The sequence below is a fragment of the Branchiostoma belcheri genome, unplaced genomic scaffold (assembly GCF_001625305.1).
Source record: "Branchiostoma belcheri isolate BF01 breed outbred unplaced genomic scaffold, Haploidv18h27 scaffold28, whole genome shotgun sequence".
NCBI classification, from domain to species: domain Eukaryota; kingdom Metazoa; phylum Chordata; class Leptocardii; order Amphioxiformes; family Branchiostomatidae; genus Branchiostoma; species Branchiostoma belcheri.
Genome location: NW_017803887.1, coordinates 2,410,147 through 2,428,281, shown reverse-complemented (window position 1 = coordinate 2,428,281; position 18,135 = coordinate 2,410,147). Strand labels below are relative to the sequence as shown.

Below are 18,135 nucleotides of genomic sequence, written 5' to 3'. Positions count from 1 at the left end.
TCATTTACAAATGCTTGTGTTTGCTAAGGTAATACACAAGTCAACAGGTTTGTGTCTGGACGCCACCAACCCCAATGGCTTGGCTGGAGTGAAAACAAGTCTTTACCAGTGTCATGGACAAGGTGGTAATCAGGTAAAAACTACAACTCGCATACCTATAGTATATACAAGTACACACCTACTAGTATATACACACAGGGGCTTGGCACACTCAAAGGCCTGTGCTCTTAGACAGAAAAGCACACAAACGCCTACCTACACACTCACACAGGTACACCTCCTTTTATCATTTAATCTTTGTTTGACTTTTTTTTAAATCGTTGACTTTCGCGCACCAACTCAAACGATCATGCACGTGCCACTACGTGCATGTATCCATACATGCATATATATGCATATATATATGATTATTTTTTAGCTAAACTTTTCTTCTGGTGCTTATTATTCTTATTTTTTAACTTTTAAAATCGTGAACACTACATCGTGAATTAACCCCCATTAAAAATTAAAATAATAGAAATAAAAGCTTAAAAATTCACAGTAAATTATTTTTCCAGTTCTTTGAATACACGAAAGATCACGAGCTAAGAACTCCTATTGGTCGGAACTGGGACCTCTGCCTGCACTGTGGAATGGGTTCGCAAGATGTCGTTACTGCACACTGCACAGGTCCGAGCAAGGTTGTCCAAGATCAGCTTTGGTTGTACACGAAGGTAATTATGTAGTAAGGTAGCAAGACACAGACGTAAATATGTATGTATATTTACTAAACATTAAATCGGATTATTGACATAAAAAAATAATATATAACATTTCATTAAACTTTTACAATTACGAACTGGGTATCTCTCTTGTTATAAATTGTTCTTTAACATTACTGTTACATCTATTTGATAGCAATAGAATAAAAGAGACAAAGTTAATATGTATGTGTACCTGATGCTATACATGTTGCATGTAGCATCACAGCTAGAATAGAAGACCTTGAAAATAATGGTAACAGCAGGAGGTTGTAGTTGTACTGACGCCATCGCATTCTTCTGCTCCACATGCAGGACCGGACGCTGTTACATCTCTACACGCATTACTGCCTGGAAGGAGCGCTCTCTGGCGTCACCTTAGCAACGTGCAACGGGCAGGACAAACAGATATGGATACTAGAAAACATAAGTTCACAAGAATAGTCTTTTAGTCTTTCAATCCTGCAACATTGTAGGTGAATCTGGCTGCACGTGTATGGGTCCCAAACAGGCCCTGTCATGCTTTTGCAGATAAAGGTTTTTCGGTGACATGACATTTTTGGTGGTTTTACATATTGTTCCATCAATCGTTATAATATGATAAAGTTTCTTGTAATCTAGTAAGTTCTTGCAAAAACGCGATGTCGCTGACGTAGGCTTTTATATATCGTAGACTTGTTCTAGTTATATGTGGGTGGTACCCATGACCAAGACATAAAGAGACGACTCAAGTGGATTGTTTTAGTGGCTATTTTCAAACTTTAAGTATCAAATGATGACAACGTGTGTTCAGCAATGGCAGTAAATGTCTATATCAGACAGATTTTAAAAATTCCTTACCGCGCTCAAATTGCATTGGATACCTTTAAAGCTAACTGTAGCTTAGGTATATTCGTTTTCAAATGGAAAATATCCAGCAATGGCATTGGTATGCTTTAAACGTTCTTATATGCAATTACATTGATGTTTACGCCTCAAGCGAAGTGAAGCTACCGGCAATGGCATTGACGTGCTTCAAATCGTTTTAGAACTAGTCTGCGCGATGACATTGGCCTTTACGCCTCCAGGTCCCTTCACTGCAAGCCGCTGCCAAGTTCAAGGCGCCATGATGGCAGCCGTGAGGTTTTCATAACATTTAAACACTTCAAAAACGTGATTACATCTGCTTCTTTCCATTAGTTCTTTTGAAAGCGCTACGACGAAACTTTAAGCTGTGCATTTCCATCTTCAGACATGCCACTTAGAAGCAAAGTAGTTGGCTCAGGCTGCTTATTATTCTGAGAAAGGTATTAAGAAATCCTGGCCTCAGAGCCAACCATCCTATCTTAACCTTTATGAATATGTCAAAATGTCATCTCATTTCATTAGAGGTTCAGCCATCCAATCTGAGGAAGGCCAGATCAATTCGAGATTATGAGAGAATTCAATGTGTTCCCATGCGCTGGTAACAGGGAAAATGGTGAAATAAGCTATGGGGATATGTTCTTAGACTTCAACCTAGTCACTGTCTGAAGAGAAAAAAAATAAGTTTTCAAACTTTTCATGTACTGTTACGTTACGTTACTGCTTTTATTCCAAATAAGATTAAGTTGAAAAACTTGAGTGTGCCGTCACCATGTCTTGTGATAATAATAAAAAAAGAACGAAGTGTTACGGTCAAAAACTATCATACAAGGAACAGTACAGGGAGGACGGAAGAAGGGTAGGCAACGGATGGGAGGATAACATCTGAGTGATCTGACACTGAACTAAAAACAGAAAACCAAGAAGGGTAGAGGAAACAGGCTCTGAGGTCATCTGTGCCCCAACGGTCAAATAATTAGATTAAGGGGTCGAAAACAGGCGAGGCTGACAGATCACCGGTGGGGTTTGATTGGTGCAGAAAATGCCCTTGACTCATCCACCAAGCTACTTCCCTGGTACATGACACCGGCTGCATGAATGAATGCACGTACCTTCTACGTGTACCTCTTTATTTTTTGAAAACAATATTTTTGCTTACTACCTGCTGATCATGTAACAGTTGTACAACAGAATTGACCAGTGACAAATATACGTACGTGGTAACTGCAATTCTATTAACCTCTAAGGATTAGAGGAACATTTTTCTTGCTTAATGGCTATGTTAAGATCGACAAATAAGCAAGGGGCTTACATGATACACACGGACTACATTACAATGACAAAACAACTTATTATTTATTTTATCTATTATTATCTTTTAATTAGGCACAAAACAACATCAAAGTGACTCTTGGCAATTACTGTCTGCATTCAAACATGTAGTAACAATACATTCATACATCATACATCTTTTAAATTTTTTCACAATGAAGACCTATATACATGTAGTATAGGATATGCATAATTTTTTATAAGATATAATAACGCAGAAGAATATCTCAATATCTGCGAAACGTCTGCGACATTTTAATGGCCGTGTGGCCATGAATGACTTTGTATGGGTAGCATATATAGCAATGATGTTGACGCTAATATCTCAGCAACAAGTTTCTGCCAGCACCCCAGTTTGTGCGGAATGCCGAACTGATAGAAAACGTGTATTCTGGGGCTGCAGTACGTCTGATCCCCGTCTAGGTCTACCCGGTGGAACTGTATAATTCCGCAGTCTGCCCATATTATTGGAACTAAGAGACCACACAACGTTACAAGAGCCGTAGCAAGACATTTCTATATCGTTGCCTCTGAGCCGGTCACTTCTCTTCACATTGAGACTCCTGAATTTTTTAAAGTCTAACTGGAATTGTGAAGCGAATAGATTGTATAGTGCAGGGTTTATTGTACAATATACATAAAGGGCAGTGCGGAGGAACACTATCAAAATGGCGATGGTTTCTTCCCCCAAACCTTCGATTTCATCATTTGGAGCAAACAACATCCACAGCTGAATACTTCTCTGTGGAAGTAGGCAGATCAGAAAAGAAAGAAAAAGGATGACAACCTCCTTAGGTTGGTCTTGAGAAGGTCGTATGTTTGACTCTCCCCGTCTACCCTGCAATTGTCTGTTTCTCTTCACAGCAGCGACTCGGAGTCGCCACCATATTGCCACGTACGCGACTGCCAATACAAAGAAAGGTACAAAGAAAAACAAAACACTGACGGCGACATAGTACAGCTTACTGGCGGTACTGTCCGCTCGAAATTCGCAGAAGTCCACCACTTCTTCCCCGTGCCGCTGTTGGACCAGTGTGGCCAGCTGTGTGAAGGGTATGCTGAATATGAGACTGATGGTCCAGATCGAGAACAAGATGGCGGCTGTACGTTTGCGACGCTGGAGAAACTTGATCTTCAGCGGGCAGAAGATGGCTTTGTACCGCTCCACGGCGATCACAACCACGGTCAGAACAGATGAGTGGTAGAACAGATACTCTGCCATAGGCTGCAGCTTACCTGAAATAGTGTGCATATATACATGTATATAGATCGCAAACAAACATTTCAAGGTACCCAAGGTACCGAATGCAGTTTGAAAACGAGAATTGTCATTTATTAAACATACTGAGTTAAAGCAACGCTAAGTCATTGTACATCAACATCCATGACATATTTCCAGTTTTGCTGCTCTAAAATTGCATTGGATGTCTTTAACTATAGTAAACAGTTAAACTTATCTGTCATCAATTCGAGGAGACCTATGGTGATGCTTCTAATCAGCCAAGAAGAGATAGCATCATCCATTTGCGTACTTTCCTGTTTCCTACAAAACCGTGTTCTTTTTTATCCTTCCTCTTTCGTTCTCTATTAATCCGCAGCCCATGTGGACGCCCGTTTAATAGTTTGCTCATAGCCAACCAAACAAAAAAACTACTAATCGAATGAACAAACATACTGTAAATAAACCTACGAACATTCAATACTGTAACTTTCTACCCATCCGTCTTGGTAATAAGGACATATCCAAACCTACTGCGATGACCCTTTTATTGAACACAGTAATCAAATCATAGAAGAATAAATCTATTTAGTGTTCTCTCCGTGGATAATATAAGTCACCAAGCGCTATGTCCAATTGAAGATTAAAAGCCTGTAATCATATTAACCTTGAAATAAACTGATTTTTCTCTTCATATATAGACACATGTACCAATCAGTCGTGAAGACCTGGAGATGTCATGGAGAAGTCTTGAAGCTAATTATGAATTAATTCTGTAGTCCATTTAGTAAGTCTGATTTTACTCTGTGTCAAAAATTGAAATATCCAGATGCGGCATCAATTGAAGATCAGATACACGGTGTATTGACCTTACGGGAATACTCATGTTTAAAAACTTGAATCTGACAAGTGAATCTGTCTGATTGCTGATACAAAGACAGCGTCGTATTGTGATTGATGGGGGATAATACTCAGGTCGGTTTGGTAGCAGAAAAGCAAGGGCAAACTAATTCAGCCAATTAATTTCACACTGGAGCAAGCAACGAATCTAGACTTCTAAAGGTGTTTGCGATTGCCCTAGTCTGAAACTAATTAGCAAATGAGTTGGCCTTTACTACACTGCCGCTTAGAGCGGGTCAAACATGACAAGACGGATATGCCTTTGGCACCATCATACCAAATTTCATTTGAATACCAAGTCACCATTTCTATATCCTAGTATATAGGACAAAATGTTCATTTTTAATCTAGAAATAGCAAAAAAATGTAAGTTGTGTGTACCAAATGCATTAATAGGGTATGTGTTCAAGGCAGCCATATTCAAAGTTTCAAGTCATTTGGTTTAAATAGTAGGGTAGTTAAAGGGGATAGAGTGATGCACAAGGCGACGCAATAGGGAATTACTAATTACTAAGGAATTACCACGGTAATTAGGGACAAAATTAGGCCTGTTAGTTCACGTTAGCCAAATTTATTGGGTGCTTAAAGTACAAGCCTGCTTTTTTTAGCCAAGACCCAATGGTTATTTCGTTGTAACACTAGGGCACAGGGGCCAAATATTTTCGTTTTTTCTCCGAAAATATAAAAAAAGGCTTGCCATACTCAAAATGATACCAAATGCAATTAGAATATACGTACAGATAGCTGAACATATCCCCGAAGTTCAAATCACATTTCATTACAATTTTACTTGTGACCTTGGTGAGAAATCGAGCCTGGATTATTCATTTACAACAAGGAGCTTCTACAGAAGCTTCTACAGAAGCTCCTAGCTTACAATAGATGATATTTAGATATATTAGATCTCCTGGTAGATGTTCAAACGTTATGCCACATTCGTGGAATCCCAATGTGGACACGTAATTTCTGCTCAAGGTTATGTCGGGACAAAGATTACATGTGGACTGTTATCCTTGCTAGTCCGATTTCCAAATTGCAAATGAACTCTTTAACTCTAGCTCTAAGCCCTTCGTGCAGTGCTTAACACATATATTTTATACTTTTCCTTTCCAACATCTTTGGAGTCCGATAAAGCAACTCCATAAGGCTACTTTAAAGGTCTCAATGACACGTAGTATTTGATTGCCCATTAGATGTCCTTCCTTCTTTGACAAGATTTCATTTTCTAAATCTAAAACGTTGACGTTGCAAACCGTAGCAAGGTACTGAAATGCACTCTCTTGATGGCTAGCTTTAAGGCTGTAATCAAGGTACGAAAAGTGGAAGGCTGGCATTACAATGGGGAATGCGTTTGGTAAGAGCTACTACTCAAAAAGGTTCACGATAAACCACGCATTTATATTAGGTTTAGTAATTGTGTGGAGTCATAAGATCTCAACGCATATTCAAAAGTTTTTACCGGTAAAACTTCGCAGAAACGTTGTGCGTTCTCACAAAGCACCCCTTCTACATACGCCTAATCTGCTCTACGATTATTGACTCAACCTACGTACGTAGGTTAAGTACTTGTGACCAAGTCATAAGATCGCTGGCTACACCTAAACGCAGGATGAAAAAGCTTTTTATCTTTTACGGGTAAAAAATTCTTAGAAACGTGGTGCGTGGTTATCACAAAGAACTACTTCTACCAAAGCCTCATGTGCTCTGGGATTATTGACTCTACGTACGGTAGAGTAGGGATTCAAGATTGCCACATGTATTCAGCCTCGACCTTTGAATTTCCGCAAATCCCCAGCCCGGACCTTGTAGCCACCAGACGGTAATGAACCGATTTGAGACTTTAAGAAAAAGTTGAAGGAAATTACTACAACGTTCGAATTTCAATCTCAATCAAAGCCACAGGTCAGTCATGTGTTGCTCAGGATAAGGAGGCATCTTTTGTTCATATACTATCGACGAGTTTTTTTTTTATTATCTAGCGATAAGTACCCAGGAGAATTAAAATCCCTTCTTTCCTTTGTGACCTCTCGTGAACGCTCATGATTGATGAACAGAATCCACCTCACATCTCACAGGGCCAAATGAATGGCAGAAATTGACCAGACGGGATTTTGGAATTTGCCATCGGGAGATGGCAAGTTGGATAGGACTAAGTTGGCTTAGTGCAGAATCTGTGACGTCTAACTACCCAATGTTATAAACGATGAACACGAATAAGTGGACCTCTCAAAGCCAGCTTAGATGATCCCTATACGTAGTCGGTCAAGCTTACCCAATCAATACAGCGCAGTGGCATGTACTTAAATTGTATGTGGCAGAAGGAGAAAGAAACAAGTCAGACAAACATTTAGCTTTCCGTTGTCGATGGCGAGGGATTTCTCAAAGCCGATATAGAAAAACCCCAATCACCTCTGGGAAGCGTGAACGAAATACCAAAGGCGTGTTTTTACAGACCCAACGCATATGTAAAAAAAACGATATTTGAATAACCATTACACTGACAATCAGCGAAGGCGTACGTGGTATTTTTGTGCGGTCATTCTGAGTGTTGTTGGCAGGAACAATTTCTCAACGACTTGGCAGTAGTTAGTACGTGATTGGAATGGTTTAGAATCCACAGATGTTTTCTAACATTTCATACAGAGAAAGCCATATTTATAAATATGGCTCATGTGTGGGGTCGTGTGGCGTAGCCACAGAGTGCTCGACTCGGAACCAAGAAGTCCCAGGTTTTAGTCCTGAAAAGCCACCGATATTGTGCCCTTGGGAAAGGCACTTTACACGACTTCCCTCACTTCACTTCGGGGAAAATGAGTATTGCCCTGTCCAGGATTTGTCCTCTGTACGTATGTGTGGGTGGCGGCATGAAAAAAAGTTGAAAAAAACTCGAGTATGTCGTCACCATGTCTACTCTTGAAATGTAGAAATGAAAAAATATATAGCTCACGTTATTCAGCAAGGGGAAAAATTGAATGTACAAAAAATGCAAATAAGATCATTTCCAAAACTTTTTTTTCATAAGGAAATTCTATAAAGGAAACTTCCAATGGAGAGTGTAGAAGCAGGCCATATTTTAGGCCTTCCCCCATTTGGGTATCTTGTTCCGTTCAACTTGGGCCCAAAGTCGAGATAATGACCACTCCCAGCTTCCCTCAGTGATGGGAGAGTGTTCTAGGCACTGCACAGCCGATATGGACACGTCATGTCAAGGGGCAAGAAATAGCGTCGTGTGGCATAATGGTTAGGGTGGTTGGCCCAGAACCCCTAGGTCCTGGGTTCGAATCCCCATGACATGCCCCGACGTTGGGAAAGGTAATTACACTTTCCTCCCTTCACTCCGGGGCAAAACGAGCACCTGAATTAGGGTTGGGTCGTCTCTCGGATGGAAAGATAAATGGAGGTACCGTGTTTGGGAGGGGCGGGGAGCCACACCGCTGACACATTAAATAACGCACCACACCTGTCCAAAAAGAGTAGAGGCATACCCCAGTTCTAGTGCGCGACGGTACTAGAACCCTACTGTCTGGAGTTGGTGATTGAATTCAAATCTAACGGAGGTCTGGCGAACTCGGGTAGCCCGGGTGATACGGAATATACCGTGTAGTATTCTATATTTATCAGTTGTGCCGGAACCGTATCGAACATTATCACACCCGGGTATGACACCACCCTGATAGAAATAAACGAAATCCAATCGCTGGTGGAGAAGGAATGGATGACTCTTTTTAAGTTTGGTCCGGGCGGGAGCTTCACCAAAATAAGTAAGTGGACAGAGAATAATTCCCATTTCCTTTTGTAAACCCATGGTATAATGAGTGTGAAATGGCTCTAACCCAGGGATAACCTATACTGACATTTGTAGATTACACTGAATTGTTTACATCTATTGAAGCATGTGTCAGCCTACTCATGATGGCATCATCTTTATTTGAACACTTCAGAACAGCAGAGCGTGAAATTAACCTATCGTCATGAAAAAACTCCGTCTGTGAACACTTAATAAAAATCAGCAGAGGGTAAAATTATATCCTGTCATGATTCATATTATGGTGAATTTCATAAAATGGTCATGTTGGGCATGAAAGAAATCGCTGTTTGCTCATCATAGATTCACTTGGATATATACTTACACGGGCAGATCATTTGCTTTCTTCCTGGTTGCTGTTCGATGGTTTTTATTTTGCCTCGCAGCATTAATGCTCATCTACTGATTCAAACCTTAAGGCATCCGATGCTATTTCAGGGTGGCAAAACTCGATTTTCAAAGTCAATTTTTTGTCATTCCTGTGATCTTACGATTTATATCTTTTTCCATAGCAAATTTCATAGCATATCAGTGAGGCAAATATGCAATGTCACTGACGGAAAACGGTCGATTGTTTTGTACCGTAGGCTGATTCTTTATGGGTGGTACCCAAAATATAAATGGATGATCGAGGCGCCTCACGTAGCTTGTTCTGGTGATGCTTCAAACGCTTTAAGTATGGAATAATGAAATTGTGCTAAAAAAAATGACAGTAAAAATCGATATAAGACAGATTTCTTAATCAATGTTATTTCTTTGTTGTACTGTTCTAAATAAAAAATTGCATTAAACAACTATAACACTCAATATGTCCATGTGTGTGTGTGTGTGTGTGTCTTTCACTTACACATTGCTGAGCCGAAAACCCATGGATAAGGGATCCACGTCTTGACAAGGGCCACGGGGACGCTGATCAGCAGAAACAGCAGGTCCGCCACGCTCAGGTTGGCCAGGAACACCTTGATCGGCGTCCGCTGAATCTTCCGAGCCGACGCGCCGAAGAACGACACCACGCACACGGTGGCATTGCCTGCCGTGCCGATGATGAAGATGACGGCGTGGAGAACGGTAACTACAGTCAGGGCCTCTGTAGACAGAGGAGACACCGGGATGGGTCCAAACGTGACGTTTGAACGATTGGACATTCTGTTGATCTACACCTGAGTCAACAGCTCAAGCAGTTAAGTCTGGAAGTGGCACCTTCTCTTTAAAAAACGAAACAAATACGATAAGTCGTATGTTTAGCTCACGTCCTTCTCCAGTTCTGATTCTGGCACTGTTTGCGAGGACTGTACCATTGCACATGACTCATGGGAGGCAAAGTGTGGATCTTATTTTCTATATTTTAACTACATGTTTTAATGTCCATCGCCATATGTGTGAGACTGAAAGCAAAATAAAAAGGAAACTTTAACTTGTTTGGCAGATTAACTCCTACAAGCAAGATAAAAATACAAGTTTTATGTTACTGGTTTTAATATATGTAAGTAGATCAAAATATTTTCATTATTTATCTTATCATTTCAGAATATTTCACAGAAACCATTAAAAAATAACAAGCTATATCGCCTTCAAAGGGTATTTTTTGATAGTGTGTGAATAATGTATTTTTGACTACATGTTATACACATGGATAACTCATTGAACATTGTTCCTTAGGGTGTGTGGGGTTTTAGAGAGAGGAAGCAACTGCTACGATTGGCGATTCAATACACCCTTTTGCTAATGGATCCCTGGGCAACAGCTAGGAGCATAACAAGGATCCGAAAAAGCAATTCAGGCACTCAGGAGACTACTGAGGGTGAAGGTTGCCCAACAAAGAGGCCTCAAATCGACCACTAATAGCAAAATCTACAACCCAGTACTACTTTCTTCACCTCTGTATGGAGGCGAAAGCTTGACCTTATACAACAGGAATATCAAACGGCTTGGACAGTTCCAAATGAGGTCTCTACGTAGAAGCATGAATATTTCTTGGCACGACAGAATCACTAACCAGTAGATTTTAGGCCTATCCCAATGCACAAATGTCAAAGCAATTCTACTGTAGCCCTCTAACCGCTGGACTGGGTATGTTATCAGAATGCCTGGCAGTGCTATTCCTAGACAACGTATTCATGGGGAGCTAAAGCTGGGCTCAAGGAAAAGAGGAAGGCCTAAGGATACACTCAAGTAAGCAGTAAGCCACCCCAACTGAAGACAACGGCTAGTAGCTACCGAAAGAGCAGCCTAGAGAACATTCATAGCTATTACAGCCTTTAAAGGAGAAAAACGGCAGTAACTGCAGTCCGGAAAACGTAAAACCGATCCCCGAAGTATGGATGACTTTGTGAATTATGTTTCAAACTCAGAAGCCACATGAGGTCACATCGCCGCCAATGAGGAGGTAGACATTCATCTTAGATTATACTATAGAAAGATCAAATTGCTTGTCATTTTGTAACATATAATGCACTCTCACTCTACATATACATGTAGATATTCTAACCTGCCGTCTGCCACTGATCCCTGCATGGCAGACAGGCGGGAGGTGGGAAAATAAAGTCAGCCTTTATCCGATTAATGTGGTCAGCTCGAATAGCGATGGAGACAAGACGAACACAGACATGTGCTCTTCTTCTTCCTCTTCAGTACCCCAAATAGGGTCATAGGGTGGCTAATATGTTCTGAAATCTCTCATGGTACCAGGAAAAAGTGCGACTTAAAGTTATAATTGTGGTAACTTTTAAGAGGCTAATCAGCTTAGTAGTTTTGAAGTGGCGCTGAGTTGTAACGTGCTGTGAGGACGAAATACTAAACTTCTGAGTTCCGTGACCTCATACCTTCGTCAAAAGATCGTAACCCACACGACTGACGAATTGAAAATTTTTCTCTTTTTTAATAAGATCCCCATTATTAATAAGATCCTCATTTTCATTTCAGTTATATAATTTTGTTTTATTCTCAACGCAAAGATAGTTTTATTTTAACGAAGAAGCTATGCTAGAATTTCAAGATAAATTATGCTAATGAGGTCCTGATTTTTCATCCACGCTTTCTCTAATAGGTCAAGCTGCTGTCAATTGCGACGACCAAATACGCATTAGGTATACAAATTAGGTTTGTCAATAATCAATCATCAATAATACATTTTACATTTTAATGGCACCGTATTTAAGACAGTTACTCTGACCTCGATGTTATCAGCTTAGTACCAAATCATAAAAGCCCATTTTATCACGTACAAGTTTGTTTAGTCATAATTTACTATGTCAAAAAGGGCGTTTTGTTTGCTGGTTTGGTAAAAACAGGAACAGGAACTGATGTAAGTTCCTATTTTTGTGCCAAAAGCAATCAGAACCATAACGGACTCAGAAGCCGAGGAGTCATTTTGACAAGCGATCCGGCGTTTATGAGTGGATGGATGGCATGTTTGGTAGTATGGAACTGAACAGGGTACGTGTATCTATTATTTTGGTGTTATTTTCAACGGTTTTGCTCAGCTCGAACCCAATGGATCACTTCTAGGCACTGAGATACATAGGTCCGACAGATATGTATGTCCACCACATTGACTGAGGCAGGTGTTTATTTTGAAAGCCTGTCGATAGAATTCGAGAGGAGAGCAATTGTTGGGAGGAGGGTGTCGCTAAATTTGCAGGTTGGGGAAAGAAACTGTTCCTGTAGAAGGACTTTGAAACAATGATGTAAACCGGAGGAGATAGCTAGAACCTAGTGGTGGAACGTTTTGCGTAAAAGAATGTTGATTGAAAATCCAAAAGTCGTGGCTTGAACTCCCTGGCAGGATCCCGACGTACTACTTTCCTCACTAAACATTGCTGACAGGTAGTGTTGCAATATTGGGTTTGCTGCATCTTTGTTAAGCCTTGAAAAACTCACAATGTACCTAACGACCTCTTTGTAGTGGCATACAAGACACGGTTAGCCCCTTTGCCAGTTTGGTTCTGTGGGCCAAAAGAGGAACAAGAATCCGTGGGTAACGAATCATTTGCAGGGTTCTGTTTACCTTCAGATAATATAATGATAAAACTAAACATAATAAAGGCAACTGAAAAAGTACTGAAGTTATAGATAAGGTATTAAGCCGAAGGGGGAAGCAAGTGTAAGTAGGCAAAACGAGGAATAAGACCATGAAAGGAATGAGGAACTCCAAAGTGGCAAAATCTGCAATCTTTAATATAATTGCCTTCGTCGAGAAGTTTATGTTTTAATCACACCACATATCGAGGTTGGCGATTTTTTAATCGGCTATAACCTGCGGTATGGTGCATGCATTTCATGATATTTTGCAGGTAGCTGCGTTTGAAAAAACAAGATCAATTGTGTACATTAAGTGTAATGTAGCGGCTTTATTTGTAAGGTACAGCAGCGATGTTCTAGCGCAAGCCGTTCAGACGCTATCCGACATCAAAGTTGGCGCGGGCACTTGTAGTCCAAAACTTGATCCATTGCAAGACATACTTTGAAAAACAAGTTATGAAATGCAACAGTCTGCATCGTTAGAGTCCATTGCAGTTTGTCAATCATTGGACCGTAGTACCGGAATATTGACCGTAGTACTGTCATCCGTCCGCCTTACCTGACAGATATATGTATATTTGTGTTATAGCTAGCGGCATTTCTGGCACGTTCAGAACATTAGTTGGACTAATGGAAAAATCATCTGAAACAAACCATGTGAAATATGAAGCGAAGAGTGGTAGAATGAAGAGTGGTAGGGTAGGCTAGATTTACAAACATAAGGCACTCGAATGGATACTAATTGCCTTTGTTGTTATACTCAATATCTGATATTATCCTGACATATATTTCTCTTTTTATCTGCAGTCAAGTCCTATCAACAAATTTAAAACTAGTAGAGTGGAACTTCTACTACAAGCAATGATCTGAAAAGATGGCGGCGTGTGTTCCATTCTGCACTGTACTTCTGTTGACCAGCCTGCTCCCAGCCTCACAGGCCCATAGAAACCTCGTGGTCTTGTCCGAAAACGTCACAATACGTGAGGATGCGTCAGTCGGCAGTACAGTCAAGCGTCTGACAGATGTTGTTGACAGCGTAAGCTTTGAAGAAGACAGTGGCACATTCTGGACAGTGAATATCACCCAAGGTGATGCATTTGGACGGTTTGGGGTGGATGTTGAGACCTTGACGCTAACAGTTGCAGCACCGCTGGACTACGAGTTAACCCCGCTATACAATCTGTCCCTGGAGCTGACAAATACTAGAGAAAGCAGCTTTTGGCATGTAAACCTCCTTGTCTTGGTAATGGACGTACCGGGATACCCACCTTGCTACAACAAGCGGTGTGAAACACCCATTCTACCTGGTCATGACACAACAGAGAACTATATGGTAATGAGCAGTAATGGATATTTCCATATAATATATAATGGAGACACACGACCGTACCCTGACTTTCTACCATACTGGCGTTACGAGGCCGTTAATGCTGCCATGCACGAAGACTGCTCCCTGCGACTGTGCGTTGCTCTGACCAAACTAAGCCCTGATGCACAGGTGTTCCTCCCGGCACTTGACCAGCGTCATCAGGGCAGAATCGAGTTCAAATGTCACGACAGACAGTTACAAAGCAAAGGCAACCTGGTAGTTGTCGATATTGCCTTGAATAATACGTTGCCTGCGTGGGCGACACAGAATGATCAGTGCAACATGACAGAAGGTTTCCGTTATGTTTCGCTTTTAGAGCTCAATGATATTTGGTCCAGTTCTTCGTATTTGGTACAGTGTGGAACTAATGTCACGTTAGAGGCAGTGAGTGGTTTGACAATGCCCTTTAAATTGGAGTCCGTACATGAGTTCAATATTACAGGATGTCCTGTGGGTAAATACGGTCTGTACTGTGATAAAGACTGTGTTTGTAAGAGCGGTGCTCGGTGTCATGGCTTTAACGGTGCCTGTGAGTGCCGCCCGGGTTGGAGAGGGAGGGCCTGTGACATCCCATGGCCCGAGGTCGCCATCATCGCGACCCCTGGCGATTTAGACGTAAAGTACATTGGTACAAATCTGACCTTGACCTGCCTGGCTCCACACATCGACGTAGGAAAAATAACATGGCTTTATCAAGCAACAAACAAAGGTCCCAACACAAAAATCATTGAAGAAAAGGCGGTACAGAACAGTTCCATCAACTTTCAGCTCTCAGAATCAGACAATGGTGAGTACACTTGTGAGACAAAAGCTACAGGCGGGGGAGTATTTAATGCAACTTTCGTCATAAACGCCACTGAATGTCCTCCAAATCGTTACGGGGAGTTTTGCAGACAGGTGTGTGACTGTGAGTACGGAGGGACATGTGACAGGTGGGAGGGATGTCTGTGTCCTCCCGGTCGTCATGGAGACAGGTGTGAGGGCATCTGTGCACCTGGCACCTTTGGGCTGAACTGCAGCGGGAATTGTTATTGTCAAAACAACACCCCGTGTGACCCGGTCAATGGCACCTGTATTTGTGCAGAAGGGCAATTTGGTGAATTCTGTCAAAACGATCTGAAACCTGAAGGTAATCAAGACGTTGTAAAATTGTTGGCAACCGTTCTTCCCTCCATGGTCGTAGTCGGTTGTATCGTGGTTTCGATTTTGGTAAAACTGTACTCAAACCACGCAGAATACACAACAGTGGACTTGGAGATGGAAACCCTTTCGCCATGGGAACTGGAGAAAGAGGACATTAGTTTCGAACATATGATCGGTGAGGGAGAGTTCGGTCATGTGGTACGGGCAAGACTGCGTGTGCTGGAATTAGGCTACGAGGTCCTGGTGGCCGCCAAATGTATCCGGCCTGACCGCATGACTGGGTCAGCCGTCCGCGACTTTCGGCGCGAAATGGACATCCTTGCCAGAATCCACGAGGACAAAGAGGGACACCCGAACGTGGTCAAGTTTTATGGTGTTGTGACCAAGTCAGACCCCCAGTACATTATTGTAGAGTACGCCAGCAATGAAGAACTTCGGCGGTACCTGTGGAGTTTGCGTGAACAGTGCAAGATCACGGGGGATAGGAAACTGTTAGAACGTCTCGGTTTTGCCTCTGACGTAGCCTGTGGGTTATCGGAGCTGGCACGGCTGAAGATCGTGCACCGGGACATCGCAGCCCGTAACGTCGTCATCAGCGACAGAAAAGTGGCCAAGATCGCGGATTTCGGACTGTCGCGTGACGTCTACGTGTCGTCGGCGTACAAACGCACCGAGCAGGGCGGGGAGGAGGAACTGTTGCCGCTGAAGTGGATGGCCGTGGAGTCGTTACGGGACGGGGTGTACACGTGTGAGAGTGACGTGTGGTCGTACGGCGTGCTGCTGTGGGAGATCACCAGTTTTGGGGAGGACCCACGCTACGCTGGCGGTCCGATGCACCCGGACGTCTGCACACTGTTGGAGCTGCTGAAGAAAGGCGTCCGTCTGCAGCAGCCGGAAAACTGTCCGCTGCCGGTGTACCGCATCATCAGATCCTGCTGGATAGTAGACCCGTCAAAGCGGCCAAAACCTGAAGAACTGTTGAGAAAGATAGACCTGCTGAGGCCAACAAGGCATGCTGCATATTGGTCTTAAATCATAACATTTAAGACCAATAAGTGTGGGGTCGTGTGGCGTAGCGGCAGAGTGCGCGAGTCGGAACTAAGAGTCCCGGGTTCGAGTCCTGACATGCCACCGATCTTGTGCCCTTGGGAAAGGCACTTTACACGACTTTCCTCACTTAGCTCAGGTGTAAATGAGTATTGTCCTGTCGTGCATTTGTCCCGTGTGTTGGTGGCGGCATTAATATAAGTAGAAAAAAAACTTGAGTGTGTCCCCACCACGTCTGGTCATTACATGTTGGAATAGAAAAAAAAATATATCTAAAAGATTCAGATTCACCTGTATCTATATCAGCTTGGCTTGGCATGTCTAAAGAATTGCCAGAAGGTGTATTTGACCTTCAGACACATGATTATTTTCGAATGTGTGACGTTAGCACTTGGTCCAAATTCGTCGGAAATGTGACAACAACACACTACTTTATTATACCTTGCCACAACTTAAAGCGATATAATGATTCTAAGATGTACATAATAATGAAATTAATAACCATGCAAAGACGCTCTGTTTTGCATATTATGCATATCCTTACGTTATTCATTCTGAAAGGCACCTACCTACTAAAAAGAAAACCTCTGCTCCAGTTATCCTCATTAAAGTTCAAAACAAATTGCCCTCTGCACCCCTCTTCGGCGTAATAGAGAAGCTGCGCAGGCACGCGGCGCAGCGGCAGCTTTAGCTAGAAACTACATATGACCTGATACACCTAATTTTCGGACATCTGAACGCAGACATTGGTTAAAGCCATCTAGTAATGCTGCCCGAACTGTACGTACTTGGTGGCAGCGAGTTCTCAGTGGTGATTATATTGCTAGGCACGACTGGGATCAAAACAACCCCGTAGGTACTTTTTTTACTTCACAGGTCAAAACAAAACGAGGCTCTTGGGAGCCACCGAAAATGTTTTGGGTTACTGCCAGTGAGGACAGAAGTTTGTTGACCTTAGACTTCAAACGTTTAAGGTTACACTCATAAGGGAAACAATCACGAGGTAGCTTATTCCATAGTGATGTTGTTCTGGGAAAGAAGCTTTCAGAGTGGAACTTACTTCTAAGAGGTGCCTGCTGTGCGCGGGATGCCAATTGGAAAGAACACCTTTATAAGAATATAAGGTCAGGGTTTCACCTTTCGCCCCGTGTGCCTACACTACAGCTCTTTGCACTTGAAAGGGGACTGTTACTAGTCGAAATTGCCATGACGCATGGCAGTAAAACACTCTCTTTGCTTACCGCATTCCCAATGGACCTATACCATTATTACGTCACAGTTTGTTTACCGCAATGACTGCCGGTCAATCGACGTTCATATTGTACAGGGGTGCGTAGCGCGGTGTGTGTTTGTGTAGCATTAGCCTAATATAAGGCTTTTAATACAGTGACGTTACTACTGTCGTCTAACGTCACAACTAAATCACCCATGCAGCATGTAATGCTGTGTCAACACAACTAGACGCAGCAAAAATCAGACATACCTTACTTTGAAAACTTTAAAATGATCTTTATTCTTTAACTGACCGTTCTAGAATGTTCTTTAGAACAGGTAAACAAACTGTGACGTAATAATGGTATAGGTCCATTACGAGCTATGCTTTCAACTTAATGCATATACGATACAGATTGATGCGTGACATGTGTATAACCCTTTTCCACTGGATGGGCACTATTGAATGACATTTGAACAACCAAATTGGATTTCTATGACCTGT

At 42.1% G+C, this 18,135-nt stretch overlaps 2 protein-coding genes and 1 long non-coding RNA gene across 3 annotated transcripts; 2 read left to right on the top strand and 1 right to left on the bottom strand.

Moving 5' to 3' along the window:
* The first annotated feature begins 22 nt into the window (after positions 1 to 22).
* On the top strand, positions 23 to 1,221 carry LOC109472741. The gene is made up of 3 exons (XR_002140384.1): positions 23 to 133; positions 558 to 713; positions 1,056 to 1,221. It is a non-coding gene; the product is annotated as an uncharacterized LOC109472741 (long non-coding RNA).
* Positions 1,222 to 3,240: 2,019 nt separating this feature from the next.
* On the bottom strand, positions 3,241 to 9,984 carry LOC109472657 (neuromedin-U receptor 2-like). Its single transcript, XM_019772493.1, has 2 exons — positions 9,687 to 9,984; positions 3,241 to 4,151 (listed from the first exon to the last, which is right to left on the bottom strand). Exons 1-2 carry the CDS (start codon positions 9,982 to 9,984, stop codon positions 3,241 to 3,243), a joined length of 1,209 nt encoding a protein of 402 aa, XP_019628052.1.
* Positions 9,985 to 13,733: 3,749 nt separating this feature from the next.
* LOC109472572 lies at positions 13,734 to 16,403 on the top strand. The gene has a single exon (XM_019772357.1). It carries the CDS (start codon positions 13,734 to 13,736, stop codon positions 16,401 to 16,403), a length of 2,670 nt encoding a protein of 889 aa, XP_019627916.1.
* Positions 16,404 to 18,135: the final 1,732 nt, after the last annotated feature.